Source organism: Oncorhynchus gorbuscha, linkage group LG18, assembly GCF_021184085.1.
Source record: "Oncorhynchus gorbuscha isolate QuinsamMale2020 ecotype Even-year linkage group LG18, OgorEven_v1.0, whole genome shotgun sequence".
Classification (NCBI taxonomy): Eukaryota; Metazoa; Chordata; class Actinopteri; order Salmoniformes; family Salmonidae; genus Oncorhynchus; species Oncorhynchus gorbuscha.
In genome coordinates, this window is record NC_060190.1 from 23769539 (window position 1) to 23795153 (window position 25615).

The 25615-nt window shown below is 45.9% G+C and overlaps 1 protein-coding gene across 1 annotated transcript in view; it reads left to right on the forward strand.

The window, feature by feature from the left end:
* The window catches only part of slc2a9l2 (solute carrier family 2 member 9, like 2), a 253543-nt gene that overhangs the window by 33353 nt on the left and 194575 nt on the right, over positions 1-25615 (forward strand). The window contains exons 5-6 of the mRNA XM_046310980.1: positions 21001-21125; positions 21824-21969. Coding sequence (XP_046166936.1) covers positions 21001-21125; positions 21824-21969 — 271 coding nt within the window. The remainder of the gene's footprint in view (positions 1-21000; positions 21126-21823; positions 21970-25615) is intronic.

Consider the following 25615-nt stretch of genomic DNA (forward strand, 5'->3'; position numbering starts at 1 on the left):
TAGCAGTGTGAACAGACAACACAGAGTTACACATGGAGTAAACAATTAACAAGTCAATAACACAGTAGAAAAAAAGGGGAGTCTATATACATTGTGTGCAAAAGGCATGAGGTAGGCAAATAATTACAATTTTGCAGATTAACACTGGAGTGATAAATGATCAGATGGTCATGTACAGGTAGAGATATTGGTGTGCAAAAGAGCAGAAATGTCATGCAGGTGAAAGAGGACCCAAAAGCGACTTAACAGAAACAGAGTTTATTCAAGTCCAAACAGAAAACGACAAATCCTGAATCCTTAACAGGAAATGTTCAAACAGGGAATAACAGAAATCCTCTAGTCTGTAGAGGGGAATAACAGGAGAAGCGGCCACAGACTGCAGGTCGCTTCGGGTAGGCGCAGGCCGTAGCTGACAGAGACACCTGCTCACACGCAGCATCTGATGAAGGCAAAAACACGACAGGACAGGGCGATACACAATCACAGCACGGTGAATTCTAAACAAGGAACCGACAGGACAGGAACGGAACACAAAGGAAGAAATAGGGACTCTAATCAGGGGAAAGGATCGGGAAAAGGTGTGGGAAGACTAAATGATGATTAGGGGAATAGGAACAGCTGGGAGCAGGAACGGAACGATAGAGAGAAGAGAGAGCGAGAGAGTGAGAGAGGGAGGGGGAGAGAGAGGGATAGAAAGAGGGAAAGAACCTAATAAGACCAGCAGAGGGAAACGAATAGAATGGGGAGCACAGGGACAAGACATGATAATAAATGACAAACATGACAGTACCCCCCACTCACCGAGCGCCTCCTGGCGCACTCGAGGAGGAATCCTGGCGGCAACGGAGGAAATCATCGATGAGTGAACGGTCCAGCACGTCCCGAGACGGAACCCAACTCCTCTCCTCAGGACCGTAACCCTCCCAATCCACTAAGTATTGGTGACCCCGTCCCCGAGAACGCATGTCCATGATCTTATGTACCTTGTAAATAGGTGCGCTCTCGACAAGGACGGGAGGGGGAGGGAAGACGAACGGGGTGCGAAGAAAGGGCTTAACACAGGAGACATGGAAGACAGGATGGACGCGACGAAGATGTCGCGGAAGAAGCAGTCGCACAGCGACAGGATTGACGACCTGGGAGACACGGAACGGTGGAGTCAACTTACGAGAAGCTGTCGTAAGAGGAAGGTTGCGAGTGGAAAGCCACACTCTCTGGCCGCAACAATACCTTGGACTCTTAATCCTGCGTTTATTGGCGGCTCTCACCGTCTGTGCCCTGTAACGGCAAAGTGCAGACCTCACCCTCCTCCAGGTGCGCTCACAACGTTGGACAAACGCTTGAGCGGAGGGAACGCTGGACTCGGCAAGCTGGGATGAGAACAGAGGAGGCTGGTAACCCAGACTACTCTGAAACGGAGATAACCCGGTAGCAGACGAAGGAAGCGAATTGTGAGCGTATTCTGCCCAGGGGAGCTGTTCTGCCCAAGACGCAGGGTTTCTGAAAGAAAGGCTGCGTAGTATGCGACCAATCGTCTGATTGGCCCTCTCTGCTTGACCGTTAGACTGGGGATGAAACCCGGAAGAGAGACTGACGGACGCACCAATCAAACGACAGAACTCCCTCCAAAACTGTGACGTGAATTGCGGGCCTCTGTCTGAAACGGCGTCTAACGGGAGGCCATGAATTCTGAATACATTCTCAATAATGATTTGTGCCGTCTCCTTAGCGGAAGGAAGTTTAGCGAGGGGAATGAAATGTGCCGCCTTAGAGAACCTATCGACAACCGTAAGAATCACAGTCTTCCCCGCAGACAAAGGCAGACCGGTAATGAAGTCTAAGGCGATGTGAGACCATGGTCGAGAAGGAATGGGAGCGGTCTGAGACGACCGGCAGGAGGAGAGTTACCCGACTTAGTCTGTGCGCAGTCCGAACAAGCAGCCACGAAACGGCGCGTGTCACGCTCCTGAGTCGGCCACCAAAAGCGCTGGCGAATAGACGCAAGAGTGCCTCGAACACCGGGATGACCAGCTAACTTGGCAGAGTGAGCCCACTGAAGAACAGCCAGACAAGTGGAAACAGGAACGAAAAGGAGGTTACTAGGACAAGACGCAGTGTGCGTGAGTGCTTGCTTAACCTGTCTTTCAATTCCCCAGACTGTTAACCCGACAACACGCCCATAAGGAAGAATCCCCTCGGGATCAGTAGAAGCCACAGAAGAACTAAACAGACGGGATAAGGCATCAGGCTTGGTGTTCTTGCTACCCGGACGGTAAGAAATCACAAACTCGAAACGAGCGAAAAACAACGCCCAACGAGCTTGACGGGCATTAAGTCGTTTGGCAGAACGGATGTACTCAAGGTTCTTATGGTCTGTCCAAACGACAAAGGAACGGTCGCCCCCTCCAACCACTGTCGCCATTCGCCTAGGGCTAGCGGATGGCGAGCAGTTCACGGTTACCCACATCATAGTTGCGCTCAGATGGCGACAGGCGATGAGAAAAATAAGCGCAAGGATGAACCTTATCGTCAGACTGGAAGCTGGGATAGAATGGCTCCCACGCCTACCTCTGAAGCGTCAACCTCGACAATGAATTGTCTAGTGACGTCAGGAGTAACGAGGATAGGAGCGGACGTAAAACGTTCTTTTAGAAGATCAAAAGCTCCCTGGGCGGAACCGGACCACTTAAAACACGTCTTGACAGAAGTAAGAGCTGTGAGAGGGGCAGCAACTTGACCGAAATTACGAATGAAACGCCGATAGAAATTAGCGAAACCTAAAAAGCGCTGCAACTCGACACGTGACCTTGGAACGGGCCAATCACTGACAGCTTGGACCTTAGCGGAATCCATCTGAATGCCTTCAGCGGAAATAACGGAACCGAGAAAAGTAACGGAGGAGACATGAAAAGAGCACTTCTCAGCCTTTACGTAGAGACAATTCTCTAAAAGGCGCTGTAGAACACGTCGAACGTGCTGAACATGAATCTCGAGTGACGGAGAAAAAATCAGGATATCGTCAAGATAGACAAAAACAAAGATGTTCAGCATGTCTCTCAGAACATCATTAACTAATGCCTGAAAAACAGCTGGCGCATTGGCGAGACCGAACGGCAGAACCCGGTACTCAAAATGCCCTAACGGAGTGTTAAACGCCGTTTTCCACTCGTCCCCCCTCTCTGATGCGCACGAGATGGTAAGCGTTACGAAGGTCCAACTTAGTAAAGCACCTGGCTCCCTGCAGAATCTCGAAGGCTGATGACATAAGGGGAAGCGGATAACGATTCTTAACCGTTATGTCATTCAGCCCTCGATAATCCACGCAGGGCGCAGAGTACCGTCCTTCTTCTTAACAAAAAGAACCCCGCCCCGGCCGGAGAGGAAGAAGGCACTATGGTACCGGCGTCAAGAGACACAGACAAATAATCCTCGAGAGCCTTACGTTCGGGAGCCGACAGAGAGTATAGTCTACCTCGAGGAGGAGTGGTCCCCGGAAGGAGATCAATACTACAATCATACGACCGGTGAGGAGGAAGGGAGTTGGCTCGGGACCGACTGAAGACCGTGCGCAGATCATGATATTCCTCCGGCACTCCTGTCAAATCGCCAGGTTCCTCCTGAGAAGTAGGGACAGAAGAAACGGGAGGGATGGCAGACATTAAACACTTCACATGACAAGAAACGTTCCAGGATAGGATAGAATTACTAGACCAATTAATAGAAGGATTATGACATACTAGCCAGGGATGACCCAAAACAACAGGTGTAAACGGTGAACGGAAAATCAAAAAAGAAATAGTCTCACTGTGGTTACCAGATACTGTGAGGGTTAAAGGTAGTGTCTCAAATCTGATACTGGGAAGATGACTACCATCTAAGGCGAACATGGGCGTAGGCTTCTCTAACTCTCTGAAAGGAATGTCATGTTTCCGAACCCATGCTTCGTCCATGAAACAACCCTCAGCCCCAGAGTCTATCAAGGCACTACATGTAGCACCCGAACCGGTCCAGCGTAGATGGACCGACAAAGTAGTACAGGATTTTGATGGAGAGACTTGAGTAGTTGCGCTCACCTGTAGCCCTCCGCTTACAGATGAGCTCTGGCTTTTACTGGACATGAATTAACAAAATGTCCAGCAACTCCGCAATAGAGGCACAGGCGGTTGGTTATCCTCCGTTCCCTCTCCTTAGTCGAGATGCGAATCCCTCCCAGCTGCATGGGCTCAGATTGTGAGCCAGAGGAGGGAGATGGTTGCGATGCGGAGCAGGGAAACACCGTTGATGCGAGCTCTCTTCCACGAGCCCGGTGACGAAGATCTACCCGTCGTTCTATGCGGATGGCGAGAGCAATCAAAGAGTCCACATCTGAAGGAACCTCCCGGAGAGAATCTCATCCTTAACCACTGCGTGGAGTCCCTCCAGAAAACGAGCGAGCAGCGCTGGCTCGTTCCACTCACTAGAGGCAGCAAGAGTGCGAAACTCAATAGAATAATCCGTTATGGACCGTTCACCTTGGCATAAGGAAGCCAGGGCCCTAGAAGCCTCCCTACCAAAAACTGAACGGTCAAAAACCCGAATCATCTCCTCTTTAAAGTTCTGGAACCTGTTAGAGCAATCAGCCCTTGCCTCCCAGATAGCTGTGCCCCATTCTCGAGCCCGGCCAGTAAGGAGTGAAATGACGTAAGCAACCCGAGCTCTCTCTCTAGAGTATGTGTTGGGTTGGAGAGAGAACACAATCTCACACTGCGTGAGAAAGGAGCGGCACTCAGTGGGCTGCCCGGAGTAGCAAGGTGGGTTATTAACCCTAGGTTCTGGAGGCTCGGCAGGCCAGGAAGTAACAGGTGGCACGAGACGTAGACTCTGGAACTGTCCAGAGAGGTCGGAAACCTGAGCGGCCAGGTTCTCCACGGCATGGCGAGCAGCAGACAATTCCTGCTCGTGTCTGCCGAGCATGGCTCCTTGGATCTCGACGGCAGTGTAACGAGCGTCTGAAGTCGCTGGGTCCATTCCTTGGTCGGTTCCTTCTGTCATGCAGGTGAAAGAGGACCCAAAAGCGACTTAACAGAAACAGAGTTTATTCAAGTCCAAACAGAAAACGACAAATCCTGAATCCTTAACAGGAAATGTTCAAACAGGGAATAACAGAAATCCTCTAGTCTGTAGAGGGGAATAACAGGAGAAGCGGCCACAGACTGCAGGTCCGGGTAGGCGCAGGCCGTAGCTGACAGAGACACCTGCTCACACGCAGCATCTGATGAAGGCAAAAACACGACAGGACAGGGCGATACACAATCACAGCACGGTGAATTCTAAACAAGGAACCGACAGGACAGGAACGGAACACAAAGGAAGAAATAGGGACTCTAATCAGGGGAAAGGATCGGGAACAGGTGTGGGAAGACTAAATGATGATTAGGGGAATAGGAACAGCTGGGAGCAGGAACGGAACGATAGAGAGAAGAGAGAGCGAGAGAGTGAGAGAGGGAGGGGGAGAGAGAGGGATAGAAAGAGGGAAAGAACCTAATAAGACCAGCAGAGGGAAACGAATAGAATGGGGAGCACAGGGACAAGACATGATAATAAATGACAAACATGACAAGAAAAGTAAATAAATAAAAACAGTATGGGGATGAGGTAGGTAAAAATGGGTGGGCTATTTACCAATAAACTATGTACAGCTGCAGCGATCGGTTAGCTGCTCAGATAGCAGATGTTTGAAGTTGGTGAGGGAGATAAAAGTCTCCAATTTCAGCGATTTTTGCAATTCGTTCCAGTCACAGGCAGCAGAGAACTGGAACGCAAGGCGGCCAAATGAGGTGTTGGCTTTAGGGTTGATCAGTGAGATACACCTGCTGGAGCGCGTGCTACTGATGGGTGTTGCCATCGTGACCAGTGAACTGAGATAAGGCGGAGCTTTACCTAGCATGGACTTACATTTTACATTTACATTTAAGTCATTTAGCAGACGCTCTTATCCAGAGCGACTTACAAATTGGTGCATTCACCTTATGACATCCAGTGGAACAGTCACTTTACAATAGTGCATCTAAATCTTACAGGGGGGGGGGAATACTTATCCTATCCTAGGTATTCCTTAAAGAGGTGGGGTTTCAGGTGTCTCCGGAAGGTGGTGATTGACTCCGCTGTCCTGGCGTCGTGAGGGAGTTTGTTCCACCATTGGGGGCCAGAGCAGCGAACAGTTTTGACTGGGCTGAGCGGGAGCTGTACTTCCTCAGTGGTAGGGAGGCGAGCAGGCCAGAGGTGGATGAACCCAGTGCCCTTGTTTGGGTGTAGGGCCTGATCAGAGCCTGGAGGTACTGAGGTGCCGTTCCCCTCACAGCTCCGTAGGCAAGCACCATGGTCTTGTAGCGGATGCGAGCTTCAACTGGAAGCCAGTGGAGAGAACGGAGGAGCGGGGTGACGTGAGAGAACTTGGGAACGTTGAACACCAGACGGGCTGCGGCGTTCTGGATGAGTTGAAGGGGTTTAATGGCACAGGCAGGGAGCCCAGCCAACAGCGAGTTGCAGTAATCCAGACGGGAGATGACAAGTGCCTGGATTAGGACCTGCGCCGCTTCCTGTGTGAGGCAGGGTCGTACTCTGCGGATGTTGTAGAGCATGAACCTACAGGAACGGGCCACCGCCTTGATGTTGGTTGAGAACGACAGGGTGTTGTCCAGGATCACACCAAGGTTCTTAGCGCTCTGGGAGGAGGACACAATGGAGTTGTCAACCGTGATGGCGAGATCATGGAACGGGCAGTCCTTCCCCGGGAGGAAGAGCAGCTCCGTCTTGCCGAGGTTCAGCTTGAGGTGGTGATCCGTCATCCACACTGATATGTCTGCCAGACATGCAGAGATGCGATTCGCCACCTGGTCATCAGAAGGGGGAAAGGAGAAGATTAGTTGTGTGTCGTCTGCATAGCAATGATAGGAGAGACCATGTGAGGTTATGACAGAGCCAAGTGACTTGGTGTATAGCGAGAATAGGAGAGGGCCTAGAACAGAGCCCTGGGGGACACCAGTGGTGAGAGCGCGTGGTGAGGAGACAGATTCTCGCCACGCCACCTGGTAGGAGCGACCTGTCAGGTAGGACGCAATCCAAGCGTGGGCCGCGCCGGAGATGCCCAACTCGGAGAGGGTGGAGAGGAGGATCTGATGGTTCACAGTATCGAAGGCAGCCGATAGATCTAGAAGGATGAGAGCAGAGGAGAGAGAGTTAGCTTTAGCAGTGCGGAGCGCCTCCGTGATACAGAGGAGAGCAGTCTCAGTTGAATGACTAGTCTTGAAACCTGACTGATTTGGATCAAGAAGGTCATTCAGAGAGAGATAGCGGGAGAGCTGGCCAAGGACGCACGTTCAAGAGTTTTGGAGAGAAAAGAAAGAAGGGATACTGGTCTGTAATTGTTGACATCGGAGGGATCGAGTGTAGGTTTTTTCAGAAGGGGTGCAACTCTCGCTCTCTTGAAGACGGAAGGGACGTAGCCAGCGGTCAGTGATGAGTTGATGAGCGAGGTGAGGTAAGGGAGAAGGTCTCCGGAAATGGTCTGGAGAAGAGGGGAGGGGATAGGGTCAAGCGGGCAGGTTGAGCGGCCGGCCGTCACAAGACGCGAGATTTCATCTGGAGAGAGGGGAGAAAGAGGTCAGAGCACAGGGTAGGGCAGTGTGAGCAGAACCAGCGGTGTCGTTTGACTTAGCAAACGAGGATCGGATGTCGTCGACCTTCTTTTCAAAATGGTTGACGAAGTCGTCTGCAGAGAGGGAGGAGGGGGGGGGAGGGGGAGGAGGATTCAGGAGGGAGGAGAAGGTGGCAAAGAGCTTCCTAGGGTTAGAGGCAGATGCTTGGAATTTAGCGTGGTAGAAAGTGGCTTTAGCAGCAGAGACAGAGGAGGAAAATGTAGAGAGGAGGGAGTGAAAGGATGCCAGGTCCGTAGATGACCTGGAGCCAGTGGGTCTGGCGATGAATATGTAGCGAGGGCCAGCCGACTAGAGCATACAAGTCGCAGTGGTGGGTGGTATAAGGTGCTTTAGTGACAAAACGGATGGCACTGTGATAAACTGCATCCAGTTTGCTGAGTAGTGTTGGAAGCAATTTTGTAGATGACATCGCCGAAGTCGAGGATCGATAGTATAGTCAGTTTTACTAGGGTAAATTTGGCGGCGTGAGTGAAGGAGGCTTTGTTGCGGAATAGAAAGCCGACTCTTGATTTGATTTTCAAATGGAGATGTTTGAAATGAGTCTGGAAGGAGAGTTTACAGTCTAGCCAGACACCTAGGTACTTATAGATGTCCACATATTCAAGGTTGGAACCATCCAGGGTGGTGATGCTGGTCAGGCGTGCGGGTGCAGGCAGCGAACGGTTGAAAAGTATGCATTTGGTTTTACTAGCATTTAAGAGCAGTTGGAGGCCACGGAAGGAGTGTTGTATGGCATTGAAGCTCGTTTGGAGGTTAGATAGCACAGTGTCCAAGGACGGGCCGGAAGTATATAGAATGGTGTTGTTTACATTTACATTTACATTTAAGTCATTTAGCAGACGCTCTTATCCAGAGCGACTTACAAATTGGTGCATTCACCTTATGACATCCAGTGGGACAGTCACTTAACAATAGTGCATCTAAAACTTAGGGGGGGTGGGGTGAGAGGGATTACTTAACCTATCCTAGGTATTCCTTAAAGAGGTGGGGTTTCAGGTGTCTCCGGAAGGTGGTGATTGACTCCGCTGTCCTGGCGTCGTGAGGGAGTTTGTTGAGGTGGATCAGGGAATCGCAGCAAGAGCAACATCATTGATATATACAGAAAAAAGAGTCGGCCCGAGGATTGAACCCTGTGGCACCCCCATAGAGACTGCCAGAGGACCGGACAGCATGCCCTCCGATTTCACACACTGAACTCTGTCTGCGAAGTAATTTCTGAACCAGGCAAGGCAGTCATCCGAAAAACCGAGGCTACTGAGTCTGCCGATAAGAATATGGTGATTGACAGAGTCGAAAGCCTTGGCAAGGTCGATGAAGACGGCTGCACAGGACTGTCTTTTATCGATGGCGGTTATGATATTGTTTAGTACCTTGAGCGTGGCTGAGGTGCACCCGTGACCGGCTCGGAAACCAGATTGCACGGCGGAGAAGGTACGGTGGGATTCGAGATGGTCAGTGACCTGTTTGTTGACTTGGCTTTCGAAGACCTTAGATAGGCAGGGCAGGATGGATATAGGTCTGTAACAGTTTGGGTCCAGGGTGTCTCCCCCTTTGAAGAGGGGGATGACTGCGGCAGCTTTCCAATCCTTTGGGATCTCAGACGATATGAAAGAGAGGTTGAACAGGCTGGTAAATAGGGGTTGCGACAATGGCGGCGGATAGTTTCAGAAATAGAGGGTCCAGATTGTCAAGCCCAGCTGATTTGTACGGGTCCAGGTTTTGCGGCTCTTTCAGAACATCTGCTATCTGAATTTGGGTAAAGGAGAACCTGGAGAGGCTTGGGCGAGTAGCTGCGGGGGGGGCGTAGCTGTTGGCCGAGGTTGGAGTAGCCAGGCGGAAGGCATGGCCAGCCGTTGAGAAATGCTTGTTGAAGTTTTCGATAATCATGGATTTATCGGTGGTGACCATGTTACCTAGCCTCAGTGCAGTGGGCAGCTGGGAGGAGGTGCTCTTGTTCTCCATGGACTTCACAGTGTCCCAGAACTTTTTGGAGTTGGAGCTACAGGATGCAAACCTCTGCCTGAAGAAGCTGGCCTTAGCTTTCCTGACTGACTGCGTGTATTGGTTCCTGACTTCCCTGAACAGTTGCATATCGCGGGGACTGTTCGATGCTATTGCAGTCCGCCACAGGATGTTTTTGTGCTGGTCGAGGGCAGTCAGGTCTGGAGTGAACCAAGGGCTATATCTGTTCTTAGTTCTGCATTGTTTGAACGGAGCATGCTTATCTAAAATGGTGAGGAAGTTACTTTTAAAGAATGACCAGGCATCCTCAACTGACGGGATGAGGTCAATGTCCTTCCAGGATACCCGGGACAGGTCGATTAGAAAGGCCTGCTCACAGAAGTGTTTTAGGGAGCGTTTGACAGTGATGAGGGGTGGTCGTTTGACTGCGGCTCTGTAGCGGATACAGGCAATGAGGCAGCGATCGCTGAGATCCTGGTTGAAGACAGCGGAGGTGTATTTGGAGGGCCAGTTGGTCAGGATGACGTCTATGAGGGTGCCCTTGTTTTCAGATTTAGGGTTGTACCTGGTGGGTTCCTTGATGATTTGTGTGAAATTGAGGGCATCTAGCTTAGATTGTCTGAATCTAGATGGGGGGCAATCAATTCACAAATGGTGTCCAGGGCACAGCTGGGTGCTGAGGGGGGTTGGTAGCAGGCGTCAACAGTGAGAGACTTATTTCTGGAGAGAGTAATTTTCAAGATTAGTAGTTCGAACCGTTTGGGTATGGACCTGGAAAGTATGACATTACTTTGCAGGCTATCTCTGCAGTAGACTGCAACTCCTCCCCCTTTGGCAGTTCTATCTTGACGGAAGATGTTATAGTTGGGTATGGAAATCTCAGAATTTTGGTGGCCTTCCTGAGCCAGAATTTAGACACGGCAAGGACATCAGGGTTAGCAGAGTGTGCTAAAGCAGTGAGTAAAACAAACTTAGGGAGGAAGCTTCTGATGTTGACATGCATGAAACCAAGGATTTTTCAATCACAGAAGTCAACAAATGAGGGTGCCTGGGGACATGCAGGGCCTGGGTTTACCTCCACATCACCCGCGGAACAGAGGTGGAGTAGTATGAGGGTGCGGCTAAAGGCTATCAAAACTGGTCGCCTAGAGCGTTGGGGACAGAGAATGAAAGGAGCAGATTTCTGGGCATGGTAGAATATATTCAGGGCATAATGCGCAGACAGGGGTATGGTGGGGTGCGGGTACAGCGGAGGTAAGCCCAGGCTATGGGTGATGATGAGAGAGGTTGTATCTCTGGACATGCTGGTTGTAATGGGTGAGTTCACCGCATGTGTGGGAGGTGGGACAAAGGAGGTATCAGGGGTATGAAGAGTGGAACTAGGGGCTCCATTGTAAACTAAAACAATGATAACTAACCTGAACAACAGTATACAAGGCATATTGACATTTGAGAGAGACATACAGTAATCACAGGTGTTGAATTGGGAGAGCTAGCTAAAACAGTAGCTACAACAGTAGGTGAGACAACAACAGCTAATCAGCTAGCACAACAACAGCATGTAAAATGGCGTTGGCTAGGCAGGGAGGGTCGGATTAACTACACACAGAGCCTGAGTGCGGCTTGGGCCGACAGATAAAACATAAACAAGCAGAATGCAGTACCGTGATTAATGGACAGTCTACCATGCATCAGCTATGTAGCCAAGTGATCAGTGTCCAGGGGGGAAGTGGTGGATGGGGCAGGGAAGCTGGACTGGCGAGTGTTATCCAGGTTTAAAAAACTGTCTGGCTTTGCAAAAGGTAAAAGCCGCTAGCAGTGGCTAACAATGACTTAATAGCTTGTAGCTAGTTAGCTGGTTAGCTTCTGGAGGTTCTTGAGTGTGTTTTAAAAATTAAAAATAATGGCGATTCCGTATCACATTGGGTGAGGCAGGTTACCGGAAGGTATAAACAAATAAAAAATCAAAAAGAGATAGAAAGTAAATATGGGTCCAGTGAGTGTTTGGGACGCGGCGATTCAGACGGTTAGCAGGCCTGTGCTAACAAGCTAACAATTAGTAGGCCAGGTCTAAACAAGGTAGCAGTTAGCGGACCGGGGCTAAACAAGCTAGCAGTTAGCAGGCCGAATTAGCAAGCAATGAGATAGCAAGGGCTAGAAAGTTAGCCTTTGGGGGACGTCGCGATGGGGTGAGTCTGTTTATTCCTCTTCATGCGGGGACATCGATAGACCGGTCGTGGGTCCGGATATTGTAGCCCAGGAGTATGCTTCGGTGGTAGCAATGGTGGAACAAACTCCCTCACGACGCCAGGACAGCGGAGTCAATCACCACCTTCCGGAGACACCTGAAACCCCACCTCTTTAAGGAATACCTAGGATAGGATAAGTAATCCTTCTCACCCCCCCCTTTAAGATTTAGACGCACTATTGTAAAGTGACTGTTCCACTGGATGTCATAAGGTGAATGCACCAATTTGTAAGTCGCTCTGGATAAGAGCGTCTGCTAAATGACTTAAATGTAAATGTAAATGTAGCACAGGAGCTCTGGCCGGGCTAGCTTCAAGCTAAGTGGGTGGAAACGCTAGCCAGGAGTAATCATCTGGGGTTGGGGTTAGCTAGATAGCTAGTTGTGAAGAATCCAGCTGAAAATGTTCCGGTGGGAATCCGGTGGGAATCCGGGGATAAAAAATAATAGGTCCGTTATGCTCTGGTTAGAGTCGGGTTGTTCGAACTGGCGAGAGCTTTCCGAGCTAAAGGTTAGCTGATGACCGGTTAGCTGAAGACCGCTAGCAATAGTTTGCTGACTGATAGCTGGTAGCTAGCTGGCTAGCTTCAGTTGAGGGGTTCCGGATGCAAAGTAGATATAAATACTTTAGAAAAAATGGCTACATTGGGTGAGGCGGGTTGCAGGAGAGTATTTAGAAGTTGAGGTTTAACAAAATGTTTTAAAATATATGCGAAGAAAAATATGTAAAAAAAAACAACAAAAAACAATATATACAAGGGACACGACACGACAAGACGTTCGACTGCTACGCCATCTTGGATCATAATGTTAAAAACAACTGGTGCACAATCTATATTAAATAAGTTTACCCAAAATCCAGAAACCCCCAAGTGATTCCATACATTGAAACTAGTTTAGTGGAGTTTGCTCTCTCTCTCCCTGATGTGCAGTACTGAAACAGCTGCAAAAATGGGTAATGTGACGTTGCTGGATGCAGGTCTCTCTGCTTTGTTGCCAGTGAATTCATGATTTAGAAATCTCGGATGTGCGGATAAATGTGTTTTATTGAAGCGTATGGCCGAATGAGCTATTTCTGTCAAGTTCAATCAGTTTTGAATCAGGAAATGTGAGAACATTTGTGATTATTTTATCATTATTTTATGTAGCCAACTGCCACAGCAGCAGAGATGGGTAACAACTGCGCATGTGCACTCACAGGGAATCCCTGCCACTACAAAACTGCAAGTTATGCCCTTATTCACAGATGCATGTTTTTTTTGGCGGAGAAGTGAAGACAGCATTACATAATAATTATACAAAGTAAACAAGAACCTGCTAATATGTTTGACAATTAAATAATCACGAGGGATGACAAATATCTACCGGAAGGGGCGCCGATGGAGTTGTCGAACCATATTTATTTAAGCCTGAGTATTTGGACAAAGAATTGAGGCAAATTGACCTTCAGATGGCCGCTGCCCTCTAGCCACCAGTAGCCGCAGCAGTAGCTAGACCACAGCCCCAGCCCACCCCTGGATCAACACAGACTGGTGGTGCAGTTGTGGCAATTGCGTTCTTATTCCACGATTGGGGAATGTTTGTGCTGCAGAGAATTTGAATGTGTGACTACAATTCTTACAGAAATAGAGGAACGTAATGATGATGAGGAGCAGTTAGTTTACTTTTGCAACAAACCCATTAGTGGGTTTATGTTTTCACATTAGCCCATAACACTATTTAGCCTACAGTATGTTTGTTTATTTATCATGTTTTGGGGATAATATTCTGCAATGTAAATTGACTCAATGTCTATTGTCTCTTAACTGTCATAAATACATGGAGCACATATGCTAACCTGTAGAGCTCCTAGGCCTATATGTCTACATTATATGGTGCAATGGTAATAACACAATAAGAACACCTTGGACATTAAGAATCAGGCTATCTACCTCTGCACGCTTGCTTTGTCGCTTTCTCTTCTCAAATATGTCTTTGTATTGTGTGGCACTGCGCCAGTTCCAGTCCAATGAAATACAGTAGCAACAGCTGTATCCTAGGTTGTCTGTCCCCATCGTTTCAGATCGCATATCTCGTTCATATGCGTGGTTGCTGAAGTGCTTGCTACACACATGCAGCGAAGCTAGGATGGCCAGTAAGATATGAGTTGAAGTTAGAAAACAAGTAGGGTATCATCTACCCTCTAAAAATCCTTTCCAATTAACCCAAACATACTATACTAGGATTTTTTGTTCTATTAAGCAAAATGCAGATTAATCTAGCTCTTACAAGCTTTGAAAAGTAATTTTCTTTCTCTGAGGTCTGGACCAATTCCACTCCTCGAGATCTAATTTCGGTGAAAGTATGATGAGTTCGCAAGGTTGGGGATTGTTGTGCTCAGTGTCATTTAGTCAGTGCCTGGACTGCAGTGTCAATGCCCTTGCTACCCTCTTTTACCTCATTCCAAAGAATCCATTTACTTAACTGTCCATGACTTGAGGTTCATAGATGTTGAATTGAATGCATTAAAACCGTGGGATTACACCTTTTTGAGAATGTCCAACTGCAATTACATCCTTTTGAGAGCAAAAGAAAGAAAGGTTGAGATTGGGAACCTATCCAGATGAGATTTAGCATGCCTCGTACCAAAGGGTGGATGAGAGACTTGTGGAAAATCCTTTTCTGTAATACAAGTCGTGACCGTAGTCATGAAGAGATGTATATTTATTTTGTATTTTCTGTGTGTGTGTGTGTGTGTGTGTGTGTGTGTGTGTGTGTGTGTGTGTGTGTGTGTGTGTGTGTGTGTGTGTGTGTGTGTGTGTGTGTGTGTGTGTGTGTGTGTGTGTGTGTGTGTGTGTGTGTGTGTGTGTGTGTGTGTGTGTGTGTGTGGACATGGACATGGACATGGAAATTTCCAAGTGACCCCAAACGTTTGAACGGTCTCATCTGGATAGGTTCCCAATCTCAACCTTTCTTTCTCAACACACACACACAGAAAGAAAGGTTGAGATTTGGAACCTATCCAGATGAGACCGTTCAAACGTTTGGGGTCACTTGGAAATGTCCATGTTTTTGAAAGAAAAGCAAAACATGTTGTCCTTTAAAATGACATCAAATTTATCAGAAATACAGTGTAGCCATTGTTAATGTTGTAAATGACTATTGTAGCTGGAAACTGTTGAAAATGGAATATCTACATAGGCGCACAGAGGCCCATTATCAGCAACCGTCACTCCTGTTAGCTATTCCAAGTTTGTAATTTTAAAAGCTAATTGATCCCATAATTATGTTCATCTGAAAACTGTTTTGCTGATTGAAGAAGCAATAAAACTGTCCTGTTAGCTATTCCAAGTTTGTAATTCTTTTTTTGAGGAAAAAAGGCTATTCCATGCAAAAAATTCTAGAAACAGAAGATCCATCTACGCTGTGTACTACTCCCTTCACAGAACAGCAAACTGGATTGCGGATGCCCCAGTGTCCAGTGTATGTTCTGGCAGCTTAATTTTAACCAGCCCATCTTAATCTTAATTATGTTCTTTTTTTTTCTTAATTAGCCAGTCTGAGATATGGCTTTTTCTTTGCAACTCTGCCTAGAAGGCCAGCATCCCAGAGTCGCCTCTTCACTGTTGATGTTGAAACGGGTGTTTTGCGGGTATTATTTAATGAAGTGGCCAGTTGAGGACTTGTGAGGCATCTCTTTCTAAAACTAGACACTAGAATGTAGCAGACAGTTGAATTTGGGCATGCATTTCATCCGGACGTGAAAATTCTGCCCCCTGTCACCAAGAAGTTAACTGACTTGCCTAGTTAAATACATGTCATAGTTTTGAAGTCTTCACTATTATTCTAAAATGTATAAAATAGTAGAACTAAAGAAAAAACCTGGAATGATTAGGTGTGTCCAAGCTTTTGACTAGTATTGTAAGTAGCCTAGTGGTTAGAGCGTTGGGCCAGTAACCGAAAGGCTGCGAAATCAAATCCCAGAGCTGACAAGGTAAAAATCTGTTCTTCTGTCCCTGAACAAGGCAGTTAACCCACTTTTCCTAGGCTGACATTGTGAATTAGAATTTGTTCTTAACTGACTTGCCTATTTAAATAAAAAATATATGTATACATACACTATATGACCAAAAGTATTTGGACACCTGCTCATCAAACATATCATTTTAAAATCATGGGCATTAATATGGAGTTGGTTCCCCCTTTGCTGCTATAACAGCCTCCACTCCTCTGTGAAGGCTTTCCACTAGACGTTGGAACATTGCTGAGGAGACTTGCTTCCATTCAGCCACAAGAGCATTAGTGAGGTCGGGCACTGATTTTGGGCGATTAAGCCTGGTTCGCAGTCCTTCTCCACCAAAATGTACAGTTGTCACTATGCATTCGGGCAGAAAGCGTTCTCCTGCCTCTGCCAAAGCCAGATTTGTCTGTCGGACTGCCAGATGGTGAAGCGTGATTCATCACTCACTGCTCCAGAGCAATGGTTGTGGCTTAAATAGCCAAATCTGCTAATTTGAAGGGGTGTCCACGTACTTTTGTGTATATATAGTGTACCTGCTTACACTTGTCACTGCCAGCAATAAAGTTATTGCATATTGTTTTCCTACCTATAGTATCCAGCTTTTCCTGGTGGATAATATCAGATAGGCAGCAACATGGTTTAATCTGCTTTGTCATTGTTTTGTGCAGCCACATCTTTAACCTCCTGAGGGCACTAAAGCTCCTTTCTGCTTCAGAGGACAGGTATGACAAGGAGCAACCTGACCAGAGCTTCAATATCTAAGAATTAGCCACAAACTTCTTCTGGCAGTCCTCTTAGAATTTGTGCTGCATGTTCACTAGAACTGAGTGAAAACATGGGCAGTTTGCACTAATTTCTGACTCTATTGTAGATATACACCCAGTCTGTTCAGTGTCCCACTTTAAAACATACTGTACTATTCACTGTAGTGTTTTTTGCTGACTGTCTACAAAAACACTACAGTGAATACTGTAGTATGTACTGTAGTATACTGTATTATAGTGTTGTATTTGCAGTTAACTGTGGTGTAAAAGAAAAGTAGTGTACATATACTAAACTCAGCAAAAAAAGAAACATCCTCTCACTGTCAACTGTGTTTATATTCAGCAAACTTAACATGTGTAAATATTTGTATGAATATAGCAAGATTCAACAACTGAGACCTAAACTGAACAAGTTCCACAGACATGTGACTAACAGAAATGGAATAATGTGTCCTTGAACAAAGGGGGGGTCAAAATCAAAAGTAACAGTCAGTATCTGGTGTGGCCACCAGCTGCATTAAGTACTGCAGTGAATCAAACCCACAACCCTGACATTGCAAGCACCATGTTCTAACAACTGAGCCACACTGGAGTTGCTTACCAAGAAGTCAGTAAATGTTCCTGAGTTGCAGAGTTACAGTTTTTATTAAAGTCTACTTACATTTTTTGGGTCAAGACTTTAAAATGATTGTCTAGCGATGATCGACAAACAATTTGATAGAGCTTGAAGAGTTTTGAAAAGAATAATGGGCCAATGTTGCACAATCCAGGTGTGGGAAGTTCTTAGAGACTTACCCATAGAGACGCACAGATGTAATCACTGCCAAAGATGATTGTAACATGTATTGACTGAGGGGTTTAACCCCCCCTTATACTTATCTAATCAAAATATATTTGTTCTTATATTTTTCATATCTTTTGCAAATGTTTTTTTCTGGCACATTGACAGAGTATTTTGTGTTGACAAAAAAGGACAATAAAATCAATTTTAATCACAACAGCATTTGAAAAGGTCAAGGTGTGTGAATACTTTCTGAAGGCACTGTATGTATAGCTACTGTAGCTAGCTTACTACATAGCACCAGTCTATTATGATTTTAAAAGTGTAGGTAGCTAGCTAGCTATGTAGCCCTTCATTAATTTACTTACAGTTCTCTGCACTCCCACTAAAAATATCATCATGCACTTTTCTTCTCTTTGGTGTTGGCACCTCCATTAAGGGCACTAGCTACTTCTTCACTAGGGTGAACACTGACTATCTGAGTGCTGCTCATTTGAAACTGCAGATCCAGATGCTGTGCTAGCTTTGGTGCTACCTTAGCTAGCTAGCTAACGTTAGCCTTGCTAAAATTGCCAACCTTGCATTGCATCAGTTTGTATAAAACTATTTATACACAATATTACTTCATCACCAATAGTTCACTAGTTACACAACAACATAGGAGTACATTTATAATATGTTCATACACTTTTACTTGTTTTAAACTTTCAAAACATTATTACACTGAGAAAATAAAACATTAAGAACACCTGCTCTTTCCATGATAAACTGACCAGGTGAATCCAGGTGAAAGCTATAATCCGTTATTGATGTCACTTGTTAAATTCACTTCAATCAGTGTAGATGGGGAGGAGACAGGTTAAATAATGATTTTTAAGCATTGATAAAATTGAGACATTAATTGTGTGTGTGTGTGTGTGTGTGTGTGTGTGTGTGTGTGTGTGTGTGTGTGTGTGTGTGTGTGTGTGTGTGTGTGTGTGTGTGTGTGTGTGTGTGTGTGTGTGTGTGTGTGAAGTTTCTGAAACTGTTTGAATGATGTCTGTGAGTATAACAGAACTCACATTGCAGGCTTAAACCTCAGATGAAATCCAAACAGGAAGTGGGAAATCTGAGGTTGGTTGATTTTCAACCCAGCCCCTATTGAATACACAGTGGGATATTGGTTATGTTGCACTTCCTAAGGCTTCCACTAGATGTCAACTGTCTTTGGAAACTTGTTTGAGGATTCTACTGTGAAGTGGGGGCTCATAAGGGCTGTTTGAGCCAGGTGTCTGGCAGATTGCCACAGGCTCTGAGGCGCGGTCACGAGAGAGTTAGCTCTCGTTCCATTGTTTTTCTACAGACATGGGAATTCTCCGGTTGGAATATTTTTATGTTTAAGTTTTATGTTGAAAACATCCTGAAGATTGGTTCCATACATCGTTTGACATGATTCTACGGACAGTAACGGAACTTTTTGACATTTAGTCTGCAACTAGGGAATGCTCTTCATGACTTTGAATTTGTTTACCAAAAGTGCTAACAAAAGTAGCTCTTTGGACATAAATGATGGAAATTATCAAACTAAATCAAACATTTAATGTGGAACTGGGATTCCTGGGAGTGCATTCTGATGAAGATCATCAAAGGTAAGTGAATATTTATAATGCTATTTGTGACTAATGTTGACTTCCCAATATGACGGATATCCTTTTGGCTGCTTTGTTGTCTGATAGCTGTACTCAGATTATTGCATGGTTTGCTTTTTCCGTAAAGCTTTTTTGAAATCTGACACAGCGGTTGCATTAAGGAGAAGTGTATCTATATTTCCATGTCTAACAATTGTATTTTCATAGACATTTATAATGAGTATTTCTGTAAAATGATGTGGCTCTCTGCAATATCACCGGATGTTTTTGGAACTAGTGAACAACACGCCAATGTATACTGAGATTTTTTGATATAAATATGCACTTTGTCGAACAAAACATATATGTATTGTGTAACATGAAGTCCTATGAGTGTCATCTGATGAAGATCATCAAAGGGTAGTGATTAATTTTAGCTCTATTTGTGCTTTTTGTGACTCCTCTCTTTGGCTGGAAAAATGACTGAATTTTTCTGTGACTTGGCGGTGACCTAACATAATCATTTGTGGTGCTTTCACTGTAACGCCTATTTGAAATCTGACACTTTGGTGGTATTAACAACAAGATTACCTTTAAAATGGTATAAGATACATGTATGTTTGAGGAATTTTAATTATGAGATTTCTGTTTGAATTGGCTGTTGTCATATCAATCCCGTTAACGGGATTGCAGCCCTAAGACGTTTTAAGTGCCTTTGAACGGGGTATGGTAGTAGGTGCCAGGCGCACCGGTTTGAGTGTGTCATGAACTGCAACGCTGCTGGGTTTCCCGTTTGTTTCAGAATGGTCCACCACCCAAAGGACATCCAGCCATCTTGAAAAAACAATGGGAAGCGTTGGAGTCAACATGGGCCAGCATCCCTTTGGAACACTTTTGACATCTCGTAGAGTCCATGCCCTGACGAATTGAGTCTGTTCTGAGGGCAAAAAGGGGGGGATGTTCCTAATGTTTGGTATACTCAGTGTACATTGGAGCGCTGGTGAATATAAGGGAAGGGGGGATACCTAGTCAGTTGTCCAACTGAATCTCAGTATACAACTGAAAGGAGTCTTCCACATTTATGCCAAGCCCTCTGAATCAGAGGTGCAGGGGGCTGCCATAATCGACATCCACAGTGCCCAGGAGCAGGGGGTTAACTGCCTTGCTCAAGGGCAGAACGACAGATTTTTACATTGTCAGCTTGTGCACTCAATCCAACAACCTTCCAGTTACTGGCCCAACACACTAACCACTAGGCTACCTAGCTACCTCTCCTCAGCAAACACTACAAAGAGAAAGAGAGCGCGTATAGTGCAAGCTGTTGAACTGAAGAAATATATCACAGACCAATAAAAATGGAAAGAGAGGAGAAATTGCGCATTGCTCCATTCTCCTTACAAGCCGTGCTCAACTCCTTTTCTCTTTATACCAGGAACGGGCAGCTGCCTCTGGGGACCGGGAGCAACCAACGGTGTATTTGTGATTGGGGGATCACTGTGTTGCAAAACCACATAAAGCCAATAGCTGCTTGGCGCTTTTTCAGTGGGAATTTGTCTTCACAATCAATCATACTCATCATGGTATATGGGGGGGGGGGGGGGGGTTCATGATGCACCCCCCAAGTTACATGCCTAAATATGATAAAGTAGTCAATTCATTAAAGCTACAATCTGGTTTCGTTTCTAAGCAGTTTTCAATCAATGTCCAAGGACATCAAGCTCAGTGAGCTGTAAGGTTTGATGCTAGTGTACAGGCTGTCTCACTAATTGACTTATGGAAAGAAGATTTATTCATTAGTTCACCCAGTCCTTTTATCCTCTATCATAAGAAATACTGTTTCAATATTGCAAAAGTGCTCTGTAGAAAATTCTACCTGTGGCTATTCTGAACTCCTCCCTTCTTCCTGTTCTCAATCTTTCCCCCTCTGTCTCTCTCTATGTTTAGGAAGGGCACCTTGCTCTTGAATAATGGCTTTGCAGTGATAGCTGCTCTTTTGTTAGCCCTGGGGGAGAAGGCTCGATCTTTCGAGATGCTCATCATTGGTCGTTTCGTCATGGGGGTGGACTCTGGTGAGTGCTCGTTCTGCTAGGCTGGAGAAATCTGACCATTATCCCCCAACTATCTAAAAATAGTCTCAACCAGGAGATTCTCAAGACTCTTAGATGACTCACCAACGACAGACTATTACACAATTACAGTAAGTATATAGAACAAGCTGAGTGATTACATCAGTGCTAATAGCCCAATACAATTGTTTCATTAGGGTGTGTTCTCATCCATATACACACATTACCCCATATTGACAAAGTGAAAACATGTTTTTAGACATTTTTGCAAATGTATTGAAATTGAAATACAGAAATATATAATTAACGTAAGTATTCATAAGTATGAGATATTTCTGTATTTCATTTTCAATATGTTATTATTTTTTAAATTCAGTTTGAATTCAGGCTGTAACACAACATATTTTATTAAAACACTGTATTCATCTCATGGGCATTGTGAAACCACACATAATCTTTGATCTACACTTGATTTCAAATAAATTTTACTTTGCGATTCGATTGAAATTCATGTGAAGCAGGTTTTGAATATACAGCATGGCTAAAAGACTAGGGCAGTTTTGTATTTGTACTATTCAGGCGTGTTTACACGGTAAGGTTTTCAACCCACAACAATTGATCACTTTTAAAGAGTAAATCCTATGCAGTCCATATTGAACATAATATCCATCAATGTTGTACTTGTTGGCTTGTGTTTCCAGGTATTGCTCTCAGCGCCCTGCCCATGTATCTGGGCGAGATATCCCCCAGACACATGAGAGGCTCCATTGGCCAATTCAACTCCATCCTCATCTGTCTGGGGGTGTTCACTGGACAAGTCCTGGGACTTCCTGAACTTCTGGGCCAGGTTAGTACTGTTGGTGACGGATTCCACGATACAGTGCTCATATTAGGACGGTAATTGTGATTCTGTCCTGATGTGGATACCATACTGAAGAGTTTAGTGAGTGTCAAATCCAAACTTGAGATATGAGAGCAAAACTTGAACTGTCATGGCAAATCTCAGGATGTGGCTAGTCAAATTAGTAAGCCTCCCCAACCACATTTACCCTACCGTGGCCAGTGACACTCCAGCCCAGCAGACCTGGGTGAAATACGTACGTGAAATAGTTCTACTTTCAAATACTTGAGAGATTCACTTGATTTAGCTTGCCCGGTACAGTGAAATCAATGGAATAGACACAAATATCCAACCTGCATCTCGGTCAAGCTTAATAAAGGACACCTCATTATTTGTGAGTATTTGAAATCATGTGTTATACGCTGGTCGGCTGTCCGATCATGTACTTCATCATATTTCCAATCCACGTTCTGAAGATAGGTGTAAAATGTGCCACTCAACAATTCTCAATCAACCCTGATTCACTAATGTGATTCTTTCTTTCGCTGCATTTAAAATGAATATGGTTAGCTTTGCCCCAAGGAAAATTTACCTGCCAAATTCTGCCGGGTTATCTGTAGGATTGCGCAACAGAGTGTCTTACAACCCAAAATAGTGTACTGATAATGGCCATAGCTAATGGGGCGGCAGGGTAGCCTAGTGGTTAGAGCGTTGGACTAGTAACCGAAAGGTTGCAAGTTCGAATCCCTGACCTGACAAGGTACAAATCTGTCGTTCTGCCCCTGAACAGGCAGTTAACCCACTGTTCCTAGGCCGTCATTGAAAATAAGAATTTGTTCTTAACTGACTTGCCTAGTAAAATAAAGGTTATAAAAAAATGAATACAAAAATGACAGCTTGCACCTCTTTCTATCTGGCTATTGGCTTGTGATTATTTCTGTCATTCTATCTAGCTCATTTCTCTTGCGTGGTATAAATACAGTAAATGTCTGGATCCTTTTACTCTCTTTTACACTTCACTTTTCTATTTTTGGAGTTATTACATAAACCTGATCAGAATGCCCAAGTCATGTCGGAAAATGTTTTTCCGGGGTGTGATGTAAGATGGGATATTCCCTACACTGTAAACTCCAACAGAAAAAACTTCAAATGTATAAGTTCAAATTTAACCAAATCGTTTGCACTCATGACTACTGGTTTCAATGACATTTTCAGCCAACTTACAAGCAAATACTTTATGAATTTATTGTTACAAATCAACTTACAAGGTTGCTAGCCAATTAGCCTGCTAACGTTAGCACTACTAGCCCGCTAACATTACGTTAGCACTGAATGATTCAGCCAGTTGCGATCAACACCTAGCTTACAGCTACGTTAAAGTAAACCAACGTTTTGGAAATACATAACGTCATCTAACCACTTATCAAAAAATGTTAGCTACTGTATATGCAGTTATCTTAACCAGCAAGCTAGCCAGCCAGCTAACCCTAGCTTTTAAATCAAATCAAATTTTTATTTGTCACATACACATGGTTAGCAGATGTTAATGCGAGTGTAGCGAAATGCGTGTGCTTCTACTTCCGACAATGCAGTAATAACCAACAAATAATCTAACTAACAATTCCAAAACTACTGTCTTATACACAGTGTAAGGCGATAAAGAATATGCACATAAAGATATATGAATGAGTGATGGTACAGAGCAGCATAGGCAAGATACAGTAGATGGTATCGAGTACAGTATATACATATGAGATGAGTATGTAAACAAAGTGGCATAGTTAAAGTGGCTAGTGACACATGTATTACATAAGGATGCAGTCGATGATATAGAGTACAGTATATACGTATGCATATGAGATGAATAATGTAGGTCATGTAACATTATATTAGGTAGCATTGTTTAAAGTGGCTAGTGATATATTTTACATCATTTCCCATCAATTCCCATTATTAAAGTGGCTGTTTAACAGTCTGATGGCCTTGAGATAGAAGCTGTTTTTCAGTCTCTCGGTCCCAGCTTTGATGCACCTGTACTGACCTCGCCTTCTGGATGATAGCAGGGTGAACAGGCAGTGGCTCGGGTGGTTGTTATCCTTGATGATCTTTATGGCCTTCCTGTAACATCGGGTGGTGTAGGTGTCCTGGAGGGCAGGTAGTTTGCCCCCGGTGATGCGTTGTGCAGACCTCACTACCCTCTGGAGAGCCTTACGGTTGTGGGCGGAGCAGTTGCCGTACCAGGCGGTGATACAGCCCGCCAGGATTCTCTCGATTGTGCATCTGTAGAAGTTTGTGAGTGCTTTTGGTGACAAGCCAAATTTCTTTAGCCTCCTGAGGTTGAAGAGGCGCTGCTGCGCCTTCTTCATGATGCTGTCTGTGTGAGTGGACCAAGATTGGTTCTCAATTAGAGGCAGCTGTTTATCGTTGTCTCTGATTGGGAACCATATTTAGGCAGTCATCTTTTTAGGGTATTTCGTGGGTTATTGTCTATGTCTAGTTGCCTGTGTCTGCACTGTTTATATATATATCTATATATATCTATATAGCGTCACATTCGTTTGTTGTTTTGTACGTTTGTTTTAGTGTTCTTTCGTCATTAAATATAGAACATGTATTCATATCACGCTGCACCTTGGTCTCCTCTTTACGATGATCGTGACAGAATAACCCACCAACAATGTACCAAGCAGCGTGGTAACGGCCAGCAGCAGCAGCGGCAAGGAACGCACGACTCATGGACTTGGGAGGAGATTCTGGACGGCGAAGGACCCTGGGCACAGCCAGGGGAATATTGCCGCCCCAAAGCAGAGCTGGAGGCAGCGAAAGCAGAGAGGCGCCGGTATGAGGAGACAGCACAGCAGCGTGGTTGGAAGCCCGAGAGGCAGGGGGGGAGGGGGCCACACTGGGAGTGTGGTGAAGCCAGGTAGGAGACCTGCGCCAACTTCCCGTGCTTAACGGCGAGAGAGAGAGAACGGGCAGACATCGTGTTATGCGGTGGAGCGCACAGTCTCCCCAGTGCGTGTGCATAGCCCGGTGTGGTACATTCCAGCTCCTCGTATCGGCCGGGCTAGAGTGGGCATCGAGCCAGGTGCCATGATGCCGGCTTTACGCATCTGGTCTCCAGTGCGTCTCCTCGGGCCAGCGTACATGGCACCAGCCTTACGCATGGTGTCCCCGGTTCGCCAGCACAGCCCAGTGCAGGCTATTCAACCTCGCCGCACTGGCCTGGCTACGGGGAGCATTCAACCAGGTAAGGTTGGGAGGCTCGGTGCTCAAGAGCTCCAGTGCGCCTGCACGGCCCGGTCTATCCAGTGCCACCTCCACGCACCAGCCCTCCGGTGGCAGCCCCCCGCACCAGGCTGTCTCTCCGTCTCATCCCTACAGGTGCTCCCGCCTGTCCAGCGCTGCCAGAGTCTCCCGTCTGTCCTGAGCTGCCAGTCTCCCGTCTGTCCTGAGCTGCCAGAGTCTCCCGTCTGTCCTGAGCTGCCAGAGTCTCCCGTCTGTCCTGAGCTGCCAGAGTCTCCCGTCTGTCCTGAGCTGCCAGAGTCTCCCGTCTGTCCTGAGCTGCCAGAGACTCCCGTCTGTCCTGAGCTGCCAGAGTCTCCCGTCTGTCCTGAGCTGCCAGAGCCGTCAGCCAGCCAGGAGCTGCCAG